This window comes from Schistocerca serialis, chromosome 2 (assembly GCF_023864345.2).
Source record: "Schistocerca serialis cubense isolate TAMUIC-IGC-003099 chromosome 2, iqSchSeri2.2, whole genome shotgun sequence".
NCBI lineage: Eukaryota > Metazoa > Arthropoda > Insecta > Orthoptera > Acrididae > Schistocerca > Schistocerca serialis.
The window spans coordinates 909,109,052-909,134,528 of NC_064639.1; the positions used below are offsets into that span (position 1 = coordinate 909,109,052).

General features: G+C 42.0%; 1 protein-coding gene across 1 annotated transcript in view; it reads left to right on the plus strand.

The window, feature by feature from the left end:
* LOC126456508 (uncharacterized) overlaps window positions 1–25,477 on the plus strand; it is a 159,070-nt gene that overhangs the window by 42,744 nt on the left and 90,849 nt on the right. The window contains exon 4 of the mRNA XM_050092258.1: window positions 8,188–8,349. Coding sequence (XP_049948215.1) covers window positions 8,188–8,349 — 162 coding nt within the window. The remainder of the gene's footprint in view (window positions 1–8,187; window positions 8,350–25,477) is intronic.

A 25,477-nucleotide genomic window follows, 5' to 3' on the forward strand; every position in this document is an offset into this window, starting at 1 on the left:
AGAACCGTTCCGCTGTAAGCTTCAAACGCTGGTTCTCTGAATTTTCTTGATAGTGTTTCCCAAAAAGAACGCCGCCTCCCCTCCAAGGATTTCCATCTTAGTTCCCAAAGTATCTTCGCAACACTTACGTTCTGTTCGAACCTTTCTTTCTTTTTTCACTTGCGCCTTTGTCCCGCAGTGGTCGCAGGGTCTGCTTGATTACAACGGAATTGGCAAGGTTAATTGAAAGGGGTGGCCGGATGCCCTACCTGCCGCCACCCCATACCCCCCAGGATGGAATCAATGTACCCCAGCTGTCTGCGTCTAGTGTAAACCATGAAATAGTGCGGTAGTGTTACAAATGTCTGTGTGTCGTGTAACTGAGGCGGGATGTGGGGACCAGCCCGGTATTCACCTAGCGGGATGTGGAAACCCGCCTAAAAACCACATCCAGGCTGGCCGACACACCGGCCCACGTCGTTAATCCGCTGGGCGGATTCGATCCGCGGCTGGCGCGCCTACCCAAGTCCAGGAAGCAGCGCATTAGAGCTCTCGGCTAACCTGGCGGGTACGGTTCGTTCAAACCTACAGGTAACAAATCTAGCAGCCCTCCTCGTAATTGCTTCAATGCCTTCCTTCAATCCGACCTGGTATGAATCCCAAACACTCGAGCAGTACTCAAGAATAGGTCGCACCAAGGTCCTATATGCGGCCTCCTTTACAGGTGAACCACTCTTTCCTAAAATTCTCCCTATAAACCAAAGTCGACTATTCGCCTTCCCTAACACAGTTCTCACACGCTCGTTCCATTTCACATTGCTTTGCAACGTTATGCCCTTAACCGACATGACTGTGCCAGGCATCACACTACTAATTGTACTCGAACATTAGCGGTTTGCTTTTCCCATCCATCTGCATTAACTTACGTTTTCCTACATTTAGAGATAGCTGCCATTCATCACACCAACTGGAAATTTTGTCCAAGTTGTCTCGAATCCTCCGACAGTCATTCAGCTTCGACACCACGGCATCATCAGTAAACAACCACAGATTGCTGCCCACACTACCCGCAAAATCACTTATGTATATAGACAACGACAGCGGTCCTACCACATTTCGCTGGGGCACTCCTGGCGGTACCCTTGTCTCTGATGAACACTCGCTGTCGAGGACAAAAATTTTTGGAAATTTATGGTAAGTTCGTGTGGGACCAAACTGCTGAGGTCGTCGGTCCCTAGGCTTACACACTACTTAATCTAACTTAAACTAACTTGCGCTAAGGACAACACACACACACACCCAGGCCCGAGAGAAGACTCGGATCTCCGACGGGGAGAGCCGCCCGAACCGTGGCAGGGCGCCCCAGACCGCGTGGATACCCCGTGCGGCCGAGGGCAAAATACTCGGTTCTATTATTTAAGATGTCTTCGCGCCACTCACATATCTATGAACTTATTCCGTGAGCTCATAACCTTCGTTAACAGCCTGCAGTGGAGCACCGTGTCATATGTTTTCCGGAAATATAGAAATATGGAATCAACCTGTTACCCTTCACCGATAGTTCGCAGTATATCATGCGAGAAAAGTGCAAGCTGAGTTTCGCACGAGTGATGCTTTCTAAAATCATGCTCCTTCGTGGACATAAGCTTCTCCGTCTGAAGGAACTTGATTATATTCGACCTGAGAATATGTTCGAGAATTCTACAACAAACCAAAGTTAGGGATATTGGTCTGTATTTTTATGGGATCATTCTTTTACCCTTCATATACACTGGAGTCACCTGCGCTTTTTTCCAGTCACTTGGGACTTTGTGCTGGGCGAGAGATTCACGGTAACTGCAAGCTAGTTAAGGGTCTAATGCCGTAGAGTACCCTATGTAAAACTGAACTGGTTATTTATTTGCTTTCAAATCTTCCAGTTGTTTCTCTACGCCAGGTAAGCTTATCACTATGTTGTCCAATGGGAGTCCGTCCCATGGTCAAATGACGGTATGTTTGCACGTTCCTCCTGTGTGAACGATTTCTTGAACGTGAAATTTAAAACTTTTTCGTTGTTTATCTCAGTTGCAGTAGACACCGTCGTATTTTTCCGTTATTTCGTAAAAGTTCTTCTTGTGTTCTGTTAAAGCTCTCTTATTTTAGTACCTCTCGTCTGCGTACTGTGACGGTCGCCAAATAAAGCGTTTTTGATAGGGTTCTTGTCGTAGCAGTGCTCCAAACAACTTCATATATAGATCTGTCACCCTTACGCTGTTCGCAATAAAAGATACCTTATTTAGTCTTGATGGTCACCTTCATGTATTTTCTTGATGCTACGGTCATGCTAAGCAGTGCTGCTAATTTTGATCGCATAACTTCGCCTCCGCCTGCAGAGGGTCAAGGGCTGTAAGAGAGCTCATGCTTTCTAGCAACTCGCTACGAAATCAGGTAACCACTATTTGAAGAACTCTTCTGTAAAGTACTCTTAACGCACTTTAGCATAGGGCAATGTCTTCTGACACATGAACTCCTTCTCCGGCAGGAGAATCCACCAGTTTGCAGTGCTTGTGTTCTACAAGTATCTGTACGGCACATTTTAACAGAACGCGTTTCATACTGAGCCATGAGGGCTGTAACCAACTTACAGCTGACCTGCCCTCTATTTTAGGAAACGATGAATCGAGTAGGGTCCGTGTTTTAAGTTTCTGTGTTGTGTCTGATGTACTTAATAGTTTTTTGGGTAGAAGATTTTAATTTGTTTCCAGGGTGATTGCTTCACCTATTACACAGAGGTGACAAAAGTCATGGGATACCTCTTAATATCGTGTCGGACGTCCTTGTCCCCAACGTAGTGCAGCAACTTGACTGGCATGGATTCAACAAATCGTTGGAAGTCCCCTGCAGAACTACTGAACCATTGCTGCTTGCATAGCCCTCCATAATCGCGATGTAATGGGAATGGATATAGCGGGAATTAGTGACGTTCGGTGGCAGGAGGAACAAGACTTTTGGTCAGGTGAATACAGGGTTATAAATACAAAATCAAATAGGGATAATGCAGGAGTAGGTTTAATAATGAATAAAAAATAGGAGTGCGCGTAAGCTACTACAAACAGCATAGTGAATGCATTATTGTGGCCAAGGTAGACACGAAACCCACGCCTACTACAGTAGTATAAGTTTATATGCCAACTAGCTCGGCAGATGATGAAGAAATTGATGAAATGTATGATGCTGCGTGAAGAGTTTCACAGAGCACTGAAAGACCTAAGTCGGAACAAGGCCCTGGGAGTAGACAACATTCCATTAGAAACACTGACGCCCTTAGGAGAGCCAGTCCTGAAAAAAGTCTACCATCTGGTGAGCAAGATGTATGAGACAGGCGAAATTCCCTCAGACTTCAAGAAGAATATAATAATTTCAATCCCAAAGAAAGCAGGTGTTGACAGATGTGAAAATTACCGAACTATCAGTTTAATAAGTCACAGCTGCAAAATACTAACGCGAATTCCTTACAGACGAATGGAAAAACTGGTAGAAGCCGACCTCGGGGAAGATCAGTTTGGATTCCGTAGAAATGTTGGAACACGTGAGGCAATACTGACCCTACGACTTGTCTTAGAAGAAAGATTAAGGAAAGGCCAACCTACGTTTCTAGCATTTGTAAACTTAGAGAAAGCTTTTGACAATGCTGACTGGAATACTCTCTTTTCAAATTCTGAAGGTGGCAGGGGTAAAATACAGGGAGCGAAAAGCTATTTACAATTTGTACAGAAAGCAGATGGCAGTTATAAGAGTTGAGGGACATGAAAGGGAAGCAGTGGTTGGGAAGGGAATGCGACAGGGCTGTAGCCTCTCCACGATGTTATTCAATCTGTATATTGAGCAAGCAGTAAAGGAAACAAAAGAAAAATTCGGAGTAGGTATTAAAATCCATGGAGAAGAAATAAAAACTTTGAGGTTCGCCGATGACTTGTTAATTCCGTCAGAGACAGCAAAGGACTTGGAAGAGCAGTTGAACGTAATAGACAGTATCTTGAAAGAAGGGTATAAGATGAACATCAACAAAAGCAAAACGAGGGTAATGGAAGGTAGTCGAATTAAGTCCGGTGACGCTGAGGGAATTAGATTAGGAAATGAGACACTTAAAGTAGTAAAGGAGTTTTGCTATTTGGGGAGCAAAATAACTGATGATGGTCGAAGTAGAGAGGATATAAAATGTAGACTGGCAATGGCAAAGAAAGCGTTTCTGAAGAAGAGAAATTTGTTAACATCGAGTATTGATTAAGTGCCAGGAAGTCGTTTCTGAAAGTATTTGTATGGAGTGTGGCCATGTATGGAAGTGAAACATGGACTATAAATAATTTAGACAAGAAGAGAATAGAAGCTTTCGAAATGTGGTGCTACAGAAGAATGCTGAAGATTAGATGGGTAGATCACATAACTAATGAGGAGGTATTGAATAGAATTGGGAAGAAGAGGAGTTTGTGGCACAACTTGACTAGAAGGAGGGATCGGTTGGTAGGACATGTTCCAGGCATCAAGGGATCACCAATTTAGTAATTGAGGGCAGCGTGGAGGGTAAAAATCGTAGAGAGAGACCAAGAGATGAATACACTAAGCAGATTCAGAAGGATGTAGCCTGCAGTATGTACTGGGAGATGAAGAAGCTTGCACAGGATAGAGTAGCATGGAGAGCTGCATCAAACCAGTCTCAGGACTGAAGACGACAGCAACAACAACAATCTAGAAAGTGTTATTGGTGCAGGATTTTGTGCACGAACTGACCTCTCGATTATGCTACATAAATGTTCGATGGGATTCATGTCTGGAGGCCTGAGTGGCCAAATCATTCGCTCGAATTGTGCAGAACGTTCACCGAACCAATCGCGAACATTTGCGGCGTATTGACATGGCATCATTGTTTAGGAACATGAAGTGCATGAATGACTGCAAATGGTCTCCAAGTAGCAGAACATTAATCACTTCCGGTTCAGTTGGACCAGAGGACCCAAACCATTCCATGTAAACACAGTCCACAACATTATGAAGCCATCACCAACTTGCACAGTGCCTTGTTGACAATCTGGTGTCATGGCTTCGTGGGATCTGCGCCACGCTCGAATCCGACCATCAGATTTTACCAACTGAAATTTGGACTCAGTTTTTCCCGTCGTCTAGTGTCCAACCCATATGTTCACGAACCCAGAAGAGGAGCTGCAGGCGGTGTGCTGTTAGCAATAACATGCGTGTCGGTCGTTTGCTGCCATAACCCATTAACGCCAAATTTCGCTTCAGTATCCTAACGTATACGTTCGTTGTATGTTCTGCATTGATTTCTGCGGTTACTTCACGCAACGTTGCACTGAGAACGCAAACCCCGCTGCTCTCGATCGTTAAATGAAGGCTGTTGGTGACTTAGTTGTCCGTGGTTAGAGGTAATGCCTGAAATTTGGTATTCTCTGCACTCTCTTGACACTGTGGATCAAGGGATATTAAATTCCCTAACGATTTCCGAAATGGAATGACCCATAGGTCTAGCTCCAACTATCAATCCGCTTTCAAAGTCTGGTAATTCCAGTTATTTTTCCATAATCGCGTCGGAAACTTTTTCACAAGAGAACAATGACTGCTCCGCCAGTGGACTGCCCTTTTATGCCTAGGGTACGCGATACTACCTCTATCTGTACATGTACATATTGCTATCCCATGACTTTTCTTACCTCAGTGTATTGAGGTGTTTGAGAACTGTCCTCTCTGTCAATTTTATGAGTTCTTCTTTCTTCTTTCTTTCTTCTTTATCGTCGCCTTGTCCCACGTCACGTAGGGTCGGCGTTGCTCTTCTGGATCCTTCTCCTCCATAGTACTCTATCCATTGCCTCTTCCTTCTTCCCAACTTTCTCCCTTAGATCCCCGGATATCTTATCCTTCCACCTCATCTTCGGTCTTCCTCTCCTTCTCGCTCCTTCAATCTTTATATCTTCAACTCTGTTTCCGATATACTCTTCCCCTTTTCTCTTTCAGTGTCCGTACCACCTTAGTCTGCTCTCTTGTATCTTTTTCCCCATGGGTCCCACTTTCACAGCTCCTCTAACAAATTCATTTATAATCCTGTCCTTCCTTGTTACCCCACACACCCACCTCAGCATACTCATTTCCGCCACTTCCATCTTCCTTTCCTGGGCTACGGTGATTGACCTGTCTCTGCCCGGTATATCATAGCAGGCCTTACCACCGACTTGTACACTTTCCCTTTCAACCCAATGCTCACCTTCTTGTCACACAGCACTCCACTCATTTTCCTCCAGTTATTCCAACCGCAACTTATTCGGTGTTGTATCTCGCTTTCCAGTCCTCCGTCCCTCTGTATGTACGACCCCAGGTATTTAAATTTGCAGACCGATTTCAGCTCATCATCCTGCACCTTGCAAGACCTCATCTGCACATCCTTCAGTGCTAAATATTCTGGCTTTGTCCTGATAATTTTCATCCAACTTTCTTCTAGTGCCTTCCTCCAATCCTCCAGCTTTTCCTCAAGTCTGTTGATGCTCTGCTCACAAAGAACCACATCATCCGCAAACATCATATTGCACGGCGCTTCCTTCTTCACATCTTTCACCAGCACATCCATAATCAGGTCAAAGAGGTAGGGACTAAGCGCAGACGCTTGATGTAACCCTACTTTTACTGGAAACTCCTTTGTCGTGCCCACACTACTTCTCACCTGTGTTATTGCTCCTCCGTACATTTCCTTCACTAACCTCACATACTTCTCTGGCACGCACTGCTCTCTCATGCTTCTCCATATTTCGTCCCTTGGGACTCTGTCATATGCTTTCTCCAAATCAATGAAAGGCATATGTAGAACGGCTTGTAGCTTCCCATGTCTCTCCACTATCTACCTTAAAGCATGTATTGCATCAGTCGTTCCTCTTCCAGGCATGAACCCAAACTGTTGTTCACACACCACAGTCCCCTTGCTTAATCTTGCTTCTATAACTCTTTCCCAAATTTTCATTGTGTGTGCCATCAGTTTAATACCTCTATAATTACTGCAGTCCTGCACATCAGTAATTATAGAGGTATTAAACTGATGGCACACACAATGAAAATTATGGAAAGAGTTATAGAAGCAAGATTACGCAAGGAGACTGTGGTGTGTGAAGAACAGTTTGGGTTCATTTCTGGAAGAGGAACGACTGATGCAATACATGATTTAAGACGGTTAGTGGAGAGACACGGGGAGGTACAAGCCGATCTAAATATGGCTTTCATTGATTTGGAGAAAGCATCAATTTTATGAGAACTGTGTGCGGTATAAAGAACTAATAAAAATATATTATATTCAGACATGACTTAGACTTAGATTTCAAGATCTCTTAAATGCCCTACAACTATTGCAGGGTTAGGCGACCCACAAACGACAAATATTACTTTTTATATACTAAGTTGTTGTTCTCATTGTGAAAGGAAATTTCGTTGCGTACAGTGGACAAACACAACCAACTGCTGTTTGAAGTTACAGAGACCCCCTTAAGTTTCACTTGTTTTTCTTTTATTTAGTTGCAGAGACGAATCATATGCACAAGAAATACAAGTAACCAATTTCGCAAGTCAGTGAACACGGAATATGACATACATTACCCGACGACACTGAGCAATACTTAACGAACGTCGCTTGAAGAAAGTAAACATACGTACTCGACCAGCGGTATCGGTTACGAAGTGGTGTGAGACACGTAAATGCAATGAGCACCAAAACACACTTTTTAAGATGGAAAATTGAATGGATGACGGAATGAAATGTTTTTTTCTTGACACCCGTGGCAGGTTGGAAGACGTCTTGGACTCTCATCTTTCGTCCAGAATCATATTAGTGAGTTATAAAATTCGTCATCTTTTCTGAAGTTTTCCTACTTCACTGAAAGCGGTTAGGTTATCTAGGCAATGTGTCAGAAAGATTCGGGGAAGGGGTGGAAGGTGGAAGCTTGTTAGCCGCACATCACTGAGCACACAGGGAAAAAACCACAAGGTAATCGACAGTTATGTTTTTTTCCCGCAGTCATCTTGAATCGCGGCGGTACTGCTCACAATTAACGGTCTACAATCAAATATGACTGCAGTCACGAATAATGCTTCTGCTGCTTTCCTTGATCTTTTTCTTTTAACCTAGAGATACTTTTGGTAATAATTTTTCTGTAAATGATACACTTTTTCTGGTAATTTTAGACAGGATCACAAACAATAGACACGAAAGAGGATGAACCTGAGCACCAGTTAACCGAGTCCGATCATGATATGGTGCCCTCGATTGCTGCAATAGAATCAACCCAGCTCGTTTGGGACCGTGTCAGCTCTGTGATTAACCAGGAGAGCGTCGCCAATATACAGGTATGTTGGGAATGGTGGTATTAAAGCCATTAATCTACTGCCATTTGGAATGAATTACACATATATAATCACGCTTCCTCGAGACGTTCTCCTGACAATTAAACATAGTTTTTACAGTCACATGTTGCATTTCCCTGAGGCCAACAGAACAGAAATAATTGCAAGAGCATGCGTTAAAAACAATGTACTCCCATCTGTAGTAGTTTAATTTTTAGAATCACATGTTACATTTCCCTTAATTGTTCTCACAGAACATTCCATATATAGTATATTTTGGAAGAAACAATAAATGTTTTAGGAGGTGATAGTATAGATTGATTCGAATAAAAAATTTAAAATAATTTATTTTCCAATTTGGGTGAATAAAGACAGTATGATCTTAATTGATAATGTTTCCTTTTATGAAACTTAAAGCAAGAAAATGACTGTATACCCTGCAAAAATGATCCCTCTGATTATGATGCCTAGCTGGTTATGACCATCTATACCCTTTTGACTTACAACGAATATATTACTTTTACATATACAAAATGAACGGCTTAAATATGTTTAAATTTTATAGTTAATTGTTTAATATTGTGAGGAATAAAATAAAATGAGCAAAGAAAATTGGTAGCGACAGAAATCGACTGCAGGCCTACAAATTAGCGGTAGTGAACCTGACCACTCACCCACAGAGTTGCTACAGCAGCTGCTCCTCCACAATCCCTCACACCGTGTGCTTGCACAGAACGTTACATTCAGTTTCACAGCATTTTTCATGCGGATCTGGTGCTGTGAACAACGTAGCACTCGTAGTGCCGATAAGGATGACTTCACATCAGATCATGCAAGGTCGAAAACAGACTGCTGCATCCATTTCAGTTGACCGCAGCGCGGCTGACCATTTCAGCGCTCGAGCCTCTTTTCAAGTTATTTCGGAGAGAGAGAGCCACTAAACATCTTTTCGTTTGTTATATTCGCATGCCAGCACACTTTCGAAGAGAAACGGCGTAATTTTAGCGCGATTTCTGGCTCACATTCAAAGAGAAATGTCATAATTTTAGTGCGATATTTACAGTGTGCTGTAGCACATTAGCGGGTAATAACTGGCCCCCACTTCTCTGTTGAAAAGAACAAGTAATGTTCCTTCAGTAGTTGTATACTAAAAAAATACTCAAAAATCATTATAAAATCAACTAACATGAATATTATGTCAGAAATCTGTAATTCAAACAACAGGTTAAAGTTCATACAGAATGTAGTGAAGTGAGAGACATGGAAACGGGCCACAGAACACGATAATACCACAACTGATTGAAATGGAAGGGCTATAATGATGTCACGTGCACTAGGTGTGTATGATAATCAATAATAAAAGTTGTAGAAAATATAGGTACAAACAGTTCAAGATAAAAATCAAAGCAGTACCAGGCAAGTTGAAAAAGTAGCTCACAAAATTTAATTATATTCATGTCTCATCCACTTCTCCTGCTGAAATCAGGAGAATAATTTATTTTCATGAAAACTATCTGGAAACGATGGTGTTTCCAACAGAGTACTAAAGACTTGTTCCCATGTAATAAGTGCTGTTTTTTCCTAAATATATACTGCATCTTTAACACAGGACCTTTTTCCAGAGATCTTGAAATATGTCAGCTGTAAACCTTCTACATTGGAGCGCCAAAGAAACTGGTACAAGCATGCGTATTCAAATACGGAGATACGTAAACAGGCAGATTACGGCGCTGCGGCCAGCAACGACTATACTAGACAAGTGTCTGGTGCAGTTGTTAGATCGGTTACTGCTACTACAATGGAGTTGATCAAGATTTAACTGAGTTTGAACGTGGTGTTATAGTCGGTGCTCGAGATGTGGGACACAGCTTCTCCGAGGTAGTGATGAAGTGGGGATTTTCCCGTACGACCATTTCACGAGTGTACCGTGAATATCAGGAACCCAGTAAAACATATAATGTCCCACATCGCTGCGGCTGGAAAAAGATCCCGCAAAAATGGGACCAACGACGACTGAAGAGAATCGTTCAACGTGACAGAAGTGCACCCCTTCCGCAGATTGCTGCAGATTTCAATGCTGGGTCATAAACAAGTGTCACCGTGAGAATCATTCGACGAAACATCATCGATATGGGCTTTTAGAGCCGAAGGCGCACTCGTGTACCCTTGATGACTGCACGGCACAAAGCTTTACGGCTCGACTGGGCCCATCAACACCGACATTGGACCATTGATGTCTGGAAACATGTTGCCTGGTCGGATGAGTCTCGTTTCAAATTGTATCTAGCAGATGGACGTGTACCGGTATGGAGACAACCTCATGGATCCATGGACAGTGCATGTCAGCAGGGAACTGTTCAAGCTGGTGGAGGCCCTGTAATGGTGTGAAGCGTGTGCAGTTGGAGCGATATGGTACCCCTGAAACGTCTAGATATGACTCTGACAGGTGACACGTTTGTAAGCATCCTGTCTGATCACCTGCCTCCATTCATGTGCATTGTGCATTCCAACGGACTTGTAGTGCCGAGCAGGGCAATGCGACACCCTGCACATCCAGATTCGCTAAAGAGTGGCTCTAGGAACACTCTTCTGAATTTAAACGCTTCTGCTGGCCACCAAATTCCCCCGACATGATCATTATTGAGCGTATCTGGGATGCCTTGCAACGTGCTGTTCAGAAGAGATCTCCACACTCTCGTACTCTTACGGATTTGTGGACAGCCCCGCAGGATTAATGACATCAATTCCCTCCATCATTGCTTCAGACATTAGTCGAGTCCACGCCACGTCGTGTTGCAGCACCTCTGCGTGCTCGTGGGGGTCCTACACGATTTTAGGCAGGTGTACCAGTTTCTTTGGCTCTTCAATGTATAAGAAAGGTAATAATACGACAGATTTTGGGAAGTATTGACCCATTTTACTACTGACATCATTTACGAAAATTTCTGAGAAGATGATGTACTATAGAACTGTATCTCACCTGAGCAACAATAATGTCCTTGGTAAATGATAATTTGGATTTCAGAAGAGTTGCTCAACTGAGAAAGCTGTTTACATATTCACTCACAAAATTTTACAAGCATTAAATAGCATAATATCACCAGGTGCTATTTGCAGTTACACATCTAAGGCATTTGACAGTATGGATCACAATATTCTCCTAGTTAAACTGAGGTTTTACAGAACTGATGATACCAATGGATAATTTAATATCCAACCAATAAAAGGCAGGTAGTTATATATAATAGTTCAACTATGTAAGCAGCGGACATTCTTCTGACTGGAGAGGAATTGCTTGTGGTGTTCCACAAGATTCACTCTTAGGTCCACTATTGTTTCTCATGTATGTAAACTACCTTCCAACTAAAGTACAATAAGAAGAATGAGTTCTTTTTGTTGATGACACTTTCACTGGACTCCATCCAAACATACATATTAAAACAACTGAAGAAATGGCAAATAAAATTCCTAAAAGTATTATACTGCAACAAAAGAAATCGTAAATAATGTTCCTAAAATGTATTATTGAATGGGTTTCTGTGAATAGTCTCACTCTCACTTTGAAAATGGCACATGCACATGTAGGAGTACTACACCAATGAAATGTGTGACACATGGTGAGGAAATAATAACTTCAAAATTTTTGGGTGTCGATACTAATGAAACTTTAAATTGGGAAAACACGTTTTGTAACTTCTAAAAATTTGTAGTTCATAAACATTTGCATTTCGAGTCATTGTAAAACCTGGGATAGTATTCTGGGGAAAATCGTCTTGAGAAAAGAAAGTCTTGTTGCTCAAAACATGCTTTAAGAATAATATGTGTTCATCCACTATCATCTTGTACACATCTGTTTAAGAAGTTGAGCATTCTGACTTCTGCTTAACGGTATATTTATTCCTCCATGAAGTTTGTTGCAAATAATCCACTGCAGTTCGAAAGGAACGATGATGTACAGGGTGAGTCCAAAAGGACTTTAGAACTTTGGAATGATATGGAAATTTACTAGGATAACTTAAGAGAATCCGTAGATGTGTCATTTTGTAGAAAACAACGCCGTATTTGATTCACGTAGTAAGTACGCCATTCCGCCACCAGGAGCACCAGTATAGTGCACAGCAAAATGCTACTCTCACTGGCGCCGAGCGTTCTCGCTGCGTGTTTTGGTTTCATGAAATGAACCGTGCAACGACTGTTCTACATAAATTTCGCACCGAATACGCTAAAGAACCTCCAAGCAGGCCTACGATTTACTCTTGTCACAAGAGACGTTGAGACAGGTTGTTCACTGCGACATGATAAATCACCAAGCCGCCCACGTATTTATGATTGTGTCGAATAAGTTAGAGCGAGCTTTGCCCACAGTCCACAAAAATCGATGCGACGTGCGTCTTGTGAGACTGGCATTCCACAAAAGACTGTTTGGCGAGTACTGCATAGTACTCTTGAAACCACACAGATTCACAATGGTACAGCACATCAATGATGCAAATAAGGTTGCTCGTGGGGAACTCTGTGCGGAAATGTTACATTGGACAGAGGATAACATGCAATGAGTCAACATTTCATACCAGTGGCATGGTGAACACCCATAACTGCAGAATATGGGACAGCGAAAATCCACATGCAACCGCAGAACACATTCGTGACAGTCCCAAAGTTAATGTGTTTTTACCTTTAGCAAACTGCAAGTGTATGTCCCTTTCTTCTTCATGGAGAAAACTGTTACTGGTATTGTGTATATGGATATGACTGAAAACATTTTAATTCCAGCCGCTTCCCAGGTCGGTGGATTGGCTGTGAAGGGCCAATCGCATGGCCACCAGACTTCCCAGACTTGACATCACTGGATTTCCTTCTTTGGAGTTTCATTAATGACCGTGTGTATGTTTCTCCCTTGACAAACAGTTTAGCGAACCTGAAAAATAGAATCTACGCTGCCATTGCACAAGTTACACCTTATTTGCTGCAATGAGTGTGGGAAGAAACTGATTACTTGTGGTATATTTGCCGCATAGCAAATGGTAATCACATCAAGCCAAAACAACACGTGATACTTTTATGTGAAATTTGAGGTTGTTTGTTACAAAATGACACGTCTGATTCTGTAAATGATGTCAATAAATTTCTGTATCATTTCAAGTTGTAAAGTCCTTTTTTGACTCACTCTACACACATTATTAGGAGGAAAAATGGCATTCATTACTACACATTAAGTTTATCTTTACTACAAAAAGGGCTGCACAATGCTGCCACAAATTTTTTGATCACTTATCCAATGATATAAAATTGTACAAATGATCCATGGGCCATACAACTAATTAACTATGTAAACATTCCATACAACATTTCTCCAATTTTTATTGGTTACAGGGCAACAGCTGATTTCAGAGACAATTTTTCTTTTCACGAGTTAGTACTCCAGTTTCAATGGGTTTATTTATCGATTTCATTTTTGTTCTGAAGTACAAGTTGTGAAATTGTATTTGAGCTTACATAATTTAATGTTTGACATGTGATTAGGATTTATTGGACAACCGTACTGTTTCGATTAAGAATGTAACATGTATTTACAAATGCTGTACATGCCAACATGGTATTTGTGTACGAGTTTTGTAATGGAAACGCTCCTGCTGCATTTAGAGAATACCAACGACATTTTATCAGTGACTAATTGGAATCTACCACATAATCCCATTGGCCCTGTTTACTGATGAAGCCAGTCTCACTTGTGATGGTATCACTAACACCCATAACTCACTATGGTTGTGCAACAAAAACCCACATGCCTTTATGATGACACATTTTCAAGAACACTTTTCTGTAAATGTGTGTTATGATACGAAAGAAAGTCCATTAAATGGCTCTGTTGTGTTACCACATCGTCTTGCAGGACCCAGTTATCAAGACTTCTCGAAAATGAGCTTCTGGCATTGTTGGAAGTCCTTCCTTCGGCTGTAAGGGTTGAGAGAGGACAAGTTGCTCTCTCACCTCACCTTGAGCAAGACCCTAGCAAGTTAACAGCCAGAGCAGATGCTGATGGAGCTTGGTAGGGCGCTAAAAGCATGAGGTATTTTTATGGTTCTTAGCTTGTAGAAACAGCATTTGGGAGTTGGAAGCAAATGGCGGCGAGCCAATTCCTCAGTAAATTTTGCTCGACAGGTCCACAGCCATACAGGGAAGACAGGGGCAGACAGAGCAGCCCCTCATTGAGACAGGTCTCCAGCAGAACAATGCCATGATACCTGCGTTGGTGCCAGCCAAAGCCTGAGCTGGGGGCGATGGACTGAAGGAAAGCATCTACACAGTGAAGTTGTAAACTGGGCATTGTGTGCAGAGCCACACATAATAAAAATCCACAAGTTTTCGTGTTTGCCAATACTGCAAATAGGCCTGTGACCCACTTCCATTGGCCATCTCAGTTGTATAAGAAACTGGCGTCTGAGAAACGTTTAGAGATAGAATATTTATTACACCTTATAGCTAGGACTAACAAGCTCCAAGGCACAGGCGATTTAGATAAAGATCTTTAAGACTGTATCTGTTCACTTGTTGTTGAAGGAAGCAATGCGACTTCAGAGAAAAACATCTTCTTCCTCCGTGAAAACTTCAAAAAGCCAGTAACTGGCAGTTTATTTTTATTCCAGAGACGCAGGTTTCTTAACTCTTGCCCTGGTTTGACATAAGATTGTGCTGTTGTGTAGGAGGGGAGATTTAGCCCCTCTACAGCCCTCTGATTGGCTCAAGACGGCGTGAAAGCAGTGCCGTTTGTGCACTTTGCAGGAAAACGGAATTTTTTCTGAAGAGGTGCGAGGTACTCGAGTGCTGGACTTTCGTCTGGTAAAAGGACTTCTGGTCGATGCTCTGGCATGTGTGGTTAGTGCTTGGCACCCGTCCTGAGACTGACTTCACTTGCGAGTAGTTTAGACTGTGGTGCCTTTGGTGAAGCTCTTACTGTTTGACTTCAAATGTTTCAGACTACTTGTATGCTGATGGCACACTTATTCGTTTTTGGTTTACCGGTATTGACGTTTGGTATCCTTGTGCGCTCTGTCGTATAAATGAGCCAAATTGTTCCTTGGTAAAACCAGCGAAAGGGTGTGTCACACACTGAAATCTACCGCGATTCCAGGGCTCTGGTAGAGAGTAAATTGCGATCCGTCTGCCTGATCGCTAGACTGTGAGATTTTTGCTTTTCTTTCATGGTCGCGATCGATTCACAGGTGCCGCCTCACGTCTCACCTTCGCTGCACCCATCTCGCCAGCTGCAAGTTACATCGCTGCACGAAGCAAACATGGTAACATACTGCTGCTCCGGCATTTTCAGGGGCGTACAGATCTCAATCTCCACTTGCTCTCAGCTGGACCTATGTAGTGAAACCACAGTAGATTTAATCAAGCAAAGTCTGCTCAGCGTCAGATCAATTCAGATTGCGTTATCCACATTTTTAGGGCCTGAGTACTTGACTCATTTCAGCCACCCAGGGTCCTTGTCCTTTATGGTCTTAAGCCACCTGTCATTGTTTAGGTATTGAATCAATAACTTGTTTTGCATAATTTATGTCTGTCTTTGTATTGGGAAAATAAATGTTGTTACTAAAGTAAATTTTGCATACTTTCTCAGTCATTTTATATAGTCCCCACGGCGTTAACTTTCGGGGTGGGTATGTTTTTCTACCATGATAAAATTTCACACATCATTTAAAACTGACAGTTCGCGGAAGACGGATCATCAGAAATGGTCACGTTTCTTGGCCACCAAAGTCACCCTTTCTTATCCCTTTAAGTATTTATCTGTGGCGTTGGTTGAAAGGCCAAGCCTGCAAAGAAATAGTAAAGAGAAGAGACGAATTAATCGTTAGGATTATGAATAGTGCTGCCCTCAGAAGAGAAAGCCAAGAAAACCTCAGGAGAGCTACACGTGATGTTGTCGAGAGTATTCAAAAGCACTCTGAAGACAGAGGTGGAATTTATAAAAACAAACTTTGAACTTAATCATTTGCCTTTTCTTAGTACCTTCTGCGAGTGCTGGCTGCTGACTAGAATATGCCAAAAAAACAGAAACAATAAAGCCTAATGTACTTATAGAAGACGAAAGACTGAATATTAAACTCCATGAAGAAACTCCTGGAAAAGGGTACGAATTTGTTATCTTGGAAGTAGAACAGAGAATGAGGGAATATATAACAAAAACACAGCAACAACAATTCCATAAGGCAAAGGGATTTCTACAAAAGAGAACAACAGCTGATATAAATGTAAACATTGAGCCCAGAAACATTTTCCTGTAAATCTGTGTTTGGAACACAGTTCTCTACTGGTCGAAATATGGAAATGTGGAAAGCAGTAATGAAACAGTTAGAAACCTTTGAAATTTGTCGTCACAGGAGACTGATGAAGATCAATTTCATTGATCGAGGAATGAAGCAACAAGATGACGAGAAAAACGTCTAATTTTACGGCTCAAGGAGTCGAAGAGAGAGAATGGTCGACACCTATTAGGCAGATGACGACTCTGAAAATTTTACCGGAAAGAATCACAGGGACAGTTGTAGATAAGGGTACATAAGGCAGACAGTCGATGAAGGGGGATGCAGCATGTAACGAAACAGGAACTTCTCTAATATTACTACCTACAGAAATGACAGCGCTTGGGTATTGAAAGTGGACGAAACTTAATACTTTTCCAATTAAATGTGCACAAGATCTCGTGTACGTAAATTTTGGAGTCACAAAAACCACAAAAATTTAACTGTTCGCAGAATTAACTAAATACTACCGCACTTATACTGAACCAATTACTAATATCCACGAAACAAGTGAGCAGGACCCCACAGTGTCTTTGGAATATTCTAGTATGATGAATACTGCTGTGTAAACAAATCCCATGCAGCCTATATATATCAGATTAAAGATGGTCAGCGTTCTACAGCAATGAAAGCGCACATACCGTTTTCTGATTGATTGCAGCCTGTTGACTTAACGGTGTACACTATAGAACGAGCGTTATTTCTTGATCACACTGCATTAGACAGCACAAGTTTCAACGTATAATTTTGATAAACATCCAAAATGCAGGAGTAATAAAAATGCTGCAATTGCACATTTATATGTAGCAAAATATGAAGGAAACGAAAACGGAAAAAATGGTATCACTGCCGATAAATAAGTAGTACTACATACCCTGATGAGCCAAGATATTATGATCACCTGCTTAATAGCTTTTTGTCCATCTTTGGAACGAAATACATAATTGATTCTGCGTATCTGGCATCCGACAGGTCGGTGGTAGGTTTCTGGAGATATGTGGCATTACATACCTACGCAGAGGTCACGTAGTTCGCTCAATTAAGGGGCCGCTAATTTGCGTACACGGTAATTGCGCCTGATAACGATCCAGGTGGTTACCATAGGACAGGGCTTCACAACATACATGCTCGCGGAGCAAGCTGTGAACAGCAAGGCGCGAGCACGGAGCAGCGCGAGCACGCTACCCCCCCACTACCGGACCAGAGCGGAGAGTGGGGAGAGTCACATGGGGCACACAACAGCTGCCGCCAGTCAATGTAAATCCGCGGCCACCTGCAGGGGTATCACTCACGAATTATTACTGCGACAAATGAAACAAATAAAGGAGAATGTACATGTGCCACATAATTTTATTAGCTTAGTGTATGCATCTACATTCGTATTAATTTGTGAACTGTTACACAATAAAAGGTGTCACTGAAGTGCGGGATTCTCGGTTGTCTTGTACTTTTTGCGCTTTACAATTGCGTCTATGTTCGGAGTAATTGTTCTTGTGCACTGTAGGCGCAGCGTGCAGTTTAAATTTCGATCAGACAATGAGTTTCTCAGGCGCGTCTTGTTACATTTCATTGCAGAGAACAGTTGTTCACAAACATACGTGGAACCGAACATTGATATTATTGCAACCGCCAGTTTATGCAAACGAGGAAATCTATCCTGAGGGAAGTGTCTGTAGAATTCCAAAATGTTTTTCTTGTTCTGAAATTTGTCTCTGTATTCTCTGTCACACTGCAGGTCAATAATTTCTAGTTGCAGCTCAGGACGAATCTCTTCAATATTCGCTGAATATGGAGAGGAGAACAGATCAAAATCACTGTCTAGTGCTGTCAGATCTTGAAAGCGTTGATCAAATTCTTCCTTAATGGCAACTAAACTATGTGAATAACGTTCACAGTCTTTGTGAACATCTTGCATGGATGATAATTTAGGAAAATGAGCTAGATTTCCTGTTTCCAGCTGACTCACCCAAAGTGTCAATTTCATTTTAAAAGCTCGTATTCGATCTATGAAATGAGTAATTAGCAGATCTTTACCTTGTAGTGAAATGTTCAAAGCATTCAGATTGCTAGTTAAATCTGCTAAGAACGCGAGATCACATTTCCATGAAGGCTCTTTCAATTCAGGAACACACATGATATTTATTTCCATGAACATATTTATCTCATCTAATAGGCAAAAAAATCGATTTAATAATTCGCCACGACTAAGCCAGCTCACCTCGCTGTAATAAGGCAGGCTACCATACTGTCTTTCTACATCCTCAAGAAAGCTTTTAAATTGCCTGTGTTGTAGCCCATGCTTCCTTATATAATTGGTTGTACGAACAAAAACACTCATCACATTTTTTAGAGTGATACTCTTTGCACATAAGTTTTCCTGGCGGATCACACAGTGAACGCCCCTTATTACATTCGGCACGGTCAGTTTTTGCATTTTCTCCTTCAACAGCGCAATGAGACCTGATTTTTTCCCTGTCATCGCTGGTGCACCGTCTGTAGACACTGAAACTAAAGAATTCCACGACAATCCTATATTTTCAACACTTTCTTCAACACTACTTAAAATATCACCGCCGGTTGTAGTGTTCTTCATAGCTACTACATCTTCCCTCACCTGAAGATCTCTGTTAACACCTCTAATAAATATGGCAAGCTGCGCTGTTCCAGTGATATCAACACTTTCGTCCAGAGCTAGAGAATACGCTATAAAATCTTTACAGATATTTGCAAGCTGGCTCAGGACGTCGTCTGCCATGTCCTGTATGCGACGCATAATGGTCATGTTAGATAATGGCACAATCCGAAACTGTTCAACTTGAGATGGACACAAATGTTCCGCTGCAACTACCAAACATTCTTTTATTAAATCGCCATCAGTGAAGGGGCGCAGGGATTTTGCTAAAAGCAATGCAATTTTGTAACTCACTCTGAGAGCTGCTTCAGTTGGTTTTTCTTCGTCGTCCAGATCTTCTTCGGATAGCTTCCTTTTAAGTTTAATAACTTCCTGTGCACGATCTGGTCCATCACGTTTTACACTTCCGTAGTCTTTCGCGTGGTACGACATATAATGTCGCTGCAAATTAAATTTCCTAAAAGAATTCAGCGTTTTGTGACATACTAAACATTTTGCAACACCATCTTTTTCTGTAAACAGATACAATTCCTCCCAATGGGGGTTGAACTACGAAAGCATGGTTGGGGTTACACAACGGCGACTTGACATGATTCTTAACCAGCGAAGTGACTGTTAGAGCTGATCGTAGTACTTTAAACGTTACACAGTCGGCGCGAATTCAATAGGCACGCTGCGGCCCTATTCAAACGTGCGCGCGCATTTCCCCTCCCTCCGTGCTCCACCACCTTGCACCTGCTCGCGAGCACGTGCCTGAGCAGACGCGAGTACTCGCGCTCAAAACCGGCCAGTTGTTAAGCCCTGCCATAGGATTTACATCAGGCGAGTTTGGTCGCCAAGACATTTACGTGAGTTTACTCTGATGTTCGTCAAACCACTGTAACACGGTTCTGGCTCCGAGACGCAGACAGTTATACTGCCGAAAAATGAGTTCGCCGTCGGGGAAGACATCAAGCATGACGGGATGTCGGCGGTTCACAGCTATCAGCGTGTCTCCGATTAATACCACAGGTCTCATGCGAGCGTAGGAGAATGTCTTCCATAGGATAAAGCTGCTCCCATTAGACTGCCTCATTGGCGCTCTTGCACGTTTCGATCCTCCATTCGCCTCGATGACGGCTTAAGTGGAGACGACCATCAACCAAGTGTAGCAAAAATATGATTCACCCGAGGAGTCGACACGTCGAATCCCGGTGATCCCATGCTCACTGCAGTCGTAACTGACGATGTCGTTTGGTTCAAATGGCTCTAAGCACTATGGGACTTAACATCTGAGGTCATCAGTCCCCTAGAACTTAGAACTACTTAAACCTAACTAACCTAAGGACATCACGCACATCCATGCCCGAGGCAGGATTCGAACCTGCGACCGTAGCAGCAGCGCGATTGCCGACTGAAGTGCCTAGAACCGCTCGGCGACAACGGCCGGCTGTCGTTTGGTCAATATGTGAACACGTAGGAGCGGTCTGCTGTGGATCTCCATGTTCAACAACGTACGATGAATAGTGTGCTCCGAAACATTTGTGCATGCACCAGCATTGCTCTTTCGGCAGAGAAGCCACACATCACCATCTATCCTACTTCACAAAGCAGACAAGCCTCCGAACCCCACGTTCTGTGAAGAGTCGTGGACGTCCAATCATATGGCACCGAGGTAGTTTCACTGTCCTTCTACCTCTTTCCGTAGATGCTCACGACAGTAGCCAGCTTCGCCGTTTTCGAGATACTCGTTGACACACTCTCCCTACTAGGAATCTGCCCTTTGTCAAGTTGCTTATCTCAGTGGAGTTCCCCATATGCAGCCCATATCTTTCCTAGGCTGATCCTCCATCCGTGTCTGCTCTGCTTACATATTTTTGTTACCGCGTTATGGGCCCGCAACGCTACCAAGCGGCGCCGACGTCGCGGTGGGCAGTGGTCGTGATGTTTTGGTTATCTGCTACAATGCTAAAAGAATTAGATTAGATTAGTACTTGTTCCATAGAACATGATTACGACACTTCGTAATGATGTGGAACGTGTCAGGTTAATGAAAGGTGTCTATACAAGATATTACTTTACACGAAATATTACACGACAATTAATATTTTTTTGTGGGGAAATTACCCATCTACTATATCCAAAAATTCTACTAGTGAGTAGAAGGAGTTGCCATTGAGAAATTCTTTTACTTTCCTTTTAAATGCTATATGGCTATCTGTCAGACTTTTGATGCTATTAGGTAAGTGACCAAAGACTTTTGTGGCAGCATAATTTACCCAAAATTAGATTTAACCTTGAGTAGTGAAGATCATCCTTTCTCCTAGTGTTTTAGCCATGTACACTGCTATTACTTTTGAATTCGTCCAAATTGTTAATAACAAATTTCATGAGTGGATATATATATTTGGAGGCTACAGTGAAGATCCCTAGCTCTTTAAATAAGTGTCTGCAGGATTATTTTGGATGAACTCCAGCAATTATTCTGTTTACACGCTTTTGTGCAATGATCACTCTTTTACTCAATAATGAGTTACCCCAGAATATGATGCCATAAAAAAGCAAGGAATGAAAATAGGCTTGGTAAGCTAATTTACTGAGATTTATATCGCCAAAACTTGCAATGACCCTAATAGCATAAGTAGCTGCGTTTCAGCAGATCTTCAGTGTGTTTTTTCCAGTTCAACCCTCATCAATGCATACTCCTAGAAATTTTGAATATTCTACCTTAGCTACCTATTTCTAACCGAAGTCTATATTTATTAATGGTGTCATTCCATTTACTGTGTGGAACTGTATATACTGTGTTTTGTCAAAGTTTAATGAGAGCCTATTTGCAGAGAACCACTTAATGATTTTCTGAAAAAATCGTTTACAATTTCATCAGTTAATTCTTGTCTGTTGGGTGTGATAGCTATATTTGTATATAGGCAAAAAGTACCAGCTAATGAAAAGTGTCAAAAGATAAATCCTTTGAAAAACTATAATATTTTCTCACGGAAACCATTTAATAAAAGAAATGAATTGTTAAGTTTTTGAGGTTAGTTGGTTGGCTGATTTGGGGGAGGGTACCAAACAGCGAGGTCGTCGGTCACAGCGGATTAGGGAAGGACGCGGAAGGAAGTCAGCCGTGCCCTTTCAAAGGAATCATTCCGGCATTTGCCTGAAGCTATTTAGGGAAATCACGGAAAACCTAAATCAGGACGGTCGGACGCGTGTTTGAGGTTAGTAAAAATGGTTGGGATTTGGTTTATGTTGTGAATTTACATTTATAGCATAAACCAAATGAGATGCAGCAAAAGTAACTTCAGAGCAAATGATAATTTTGCTAAGGTATTCTTTTTAGAAATGAACTTCCTGACTTTTACGAATTACGGTCAATATTCACTTACAGTTAGATGATATCCGTGTGACATCGTCTCGTGCTGGCGGCCCCTAACCCACATGTATAATCCACGTAATAATTGTTGCTGTCACTGTCCTCTTGAAAATTACCGGTCATTTGTAAATGCAACAGTAAAGTGTGATATTTACAGTACCCTCTTAATTGAAGTATGTGCAGTTGATGATGTAGACCAGACGTACTTTACTCCAGCAAACACGTGACGTTTACTGACTGCACTGCGCTTCTTAATCATTTCCCGCCACAGTATAACGTTGTAAATTTCATGTTAATTAAGGCGAGAAGCGCTTCATGTATCGCAGTCCACGATGTGCCTTAAAAACCGTTCACTTGTTAAACAAATTGCTTCACAGCCCCAACATCATAGTGTTCTGATTACTATTTCAAGAACTGTTAATTTGTGGGAAGAAGTTAACTCTTACACCAGGTCACAGTCTGTACTATACATAGAAAGCGTTCAACTCGGTAAAATAGCTCGTCACTCTCCCAGTTGATAGCTTTAATCTTACTAGTTTATACCACAATAAGTTATAATGCAACAACTGTAATCTGTTTGTTGATTAAGATCAAATTCACACTGCTCAACGAAAACTCTCCACTCCTCCAACAGCCTCCTGCACTGTCCATACATTTTACTCTTCAAGTTTATCTGTGATACGACCACCCTCATATGTGGATATTATAGTATGTTTGTATTTTAAATTTGCAGTCTGCGATGCGCGTAGAACCAGTTCGTATTGTGCACCCCAAAAATCTTCCACTCCGTGACCGCGTGACTGCATGTAATATTTTCAAGTTATTCTCTTAGGTGTTAGTCCACAATGTGAAGCACAGTAATATGTTTAGTTTTTTAGCTTGATCATCCGCGTATTTTACAGAAAGAATACACCAAATTCCAAAACGGGAGCTCTAAAACGGCGGAAACGAACACTCTGCTTCCACAGTCGTGCGTGATACATATTTCTGTTAATTTCTTACTACCATCTAGACACCTCTATTAACATTTCAACCAGTGGCGGCAGATTAAGCATTCCATTGGCGGTGGAAAAAAAAAAAAAAAAAAAAAAAAAAAGAGGAATTTGTTTGGTAGTATCGAAAGTACTACGGAATTCATATATTTCATAAGATATTGTATCAAACAAAACGTATAGGAAAACAGAAATAAACACTAAGATAGAGTAAGATAGATAGATAGATAGATTGAGAGAGAGAGAGAGAGAGAGGTTGCTTTAGCTATCTTTTTCGCATGTCTGCATGAGATATAGAACGTAACGCTAACTCCGAAAGTCTTTCTCACACACAGAAATACGCGCGCTCGCGCAGACATATCAACAGCCCAATTCTACACTGCTCACAGGGTATGTGCGGTCACTTTTACGTGGCAGTCGTAAGAAGGGGTATTTTGATGCAAGGTTGCTTAAGATACCGGTGGAGATCGGGCCTGAACTACCATGTTACAGACTCTGCCAACCTCAGCTAACAACTGCGCTCTAGCCGTTACCGAATGATTTATGTGCTCCGGTTTGCTTTGAGCTGTGGTTGCTCGTTGTTTCCTTTTCTTATTTTGAAATGAGTGCAGAGAGCAATCATGCTCTGCCACAGGGTTCGAATACGACTCTTACAACATCCATATGTCATGTCTTCCCAGGAGCACAGAACAGGGACATAGGCTGCCAGCCCTGTGAGAGGGAGGCGTAGATTGTCCCCCCCCCCCCCCCCCCCCCTACACCGCTCTTCCCCCAAGAGAGCTACAACTCCTCGTTAGTTTTACTTTCGCGGCCGACTGCCAGAAAAGCATCTGCTACAACGTGAGCACCACAACGAGAAATAATAGAGCATGTATAACATATTCGAACTTGTGATCTGGGTTCTGCGAAGCATTTAATCAAATTGCCAACATTTAAAACTAAAAGCATTGTACTCATCAAAAGCAGCAAATCCATGATCTGGGAAGACAGCTTCAAAATAATTAGCAGGAACGGCATTGGAAATCGTTCGTCGCTCCTCCTTGTTGGCAAATAAATCTGTCACTCTCAAACTGAAGTCTTCAATTTAACACACGAATGACTTTTCTGTTTTAATTCTCTTGAGCATGAAAAAGCACCGCTCAGCTTCTGATATCGAGATAGGCGCCATGATTAGCAGTTTCAGAACTTAAACAGTCTCGTCGAATGTGTCACAAGTTCATCCTCTAGAATCAGCGAAAGAAATGGAACTGAGCCAGAAACTACTCTCAACTCAAGCCTAACATAGAAGACTTGAAGCTCACCCTTCAACTTTCTTTCTTCCAGAAATCTTTATGTGTCTGTAAGGTATTTGTCTGGAAAATTTGTGATTTATTTAGCAAACAGATGTACATCAAATAAGCTGGCTGCAATGAGGTGTCCAGTGAACCGAAAACGTAATTCTATTTCAGAAAGGATGCTATCGCACAGACCCAAAGCATCTCTTTTTTTATGCCCATCAAGAATCCGCGGCATCTTGGCGGGCGTCGTTTCGTCATTTTTGGAACTAATCTCATTAAGGATGGAGTCAACATCATCCCCGACATTTTGCATTACTGCTTCGAAGTTCTGGATGTCTTTTTTTGCTTTGGTCGGATCGGTTATCTTCTTCTGAAGCTGCTTAAACAGTACATCTGGATGAGGCATTATCTTATAGAAAAATGATAGCCAGAAAATGAATTCGTTATGTTGCGGTCTTTGTTTGTATGAACCAGCTTTTTCAACAGTAGAAGATAATTTTATGTCCTCACTTATTTCCATGACTTCCATAACAGAAATAAGATTTTCCCTGTTTCCAAAAACA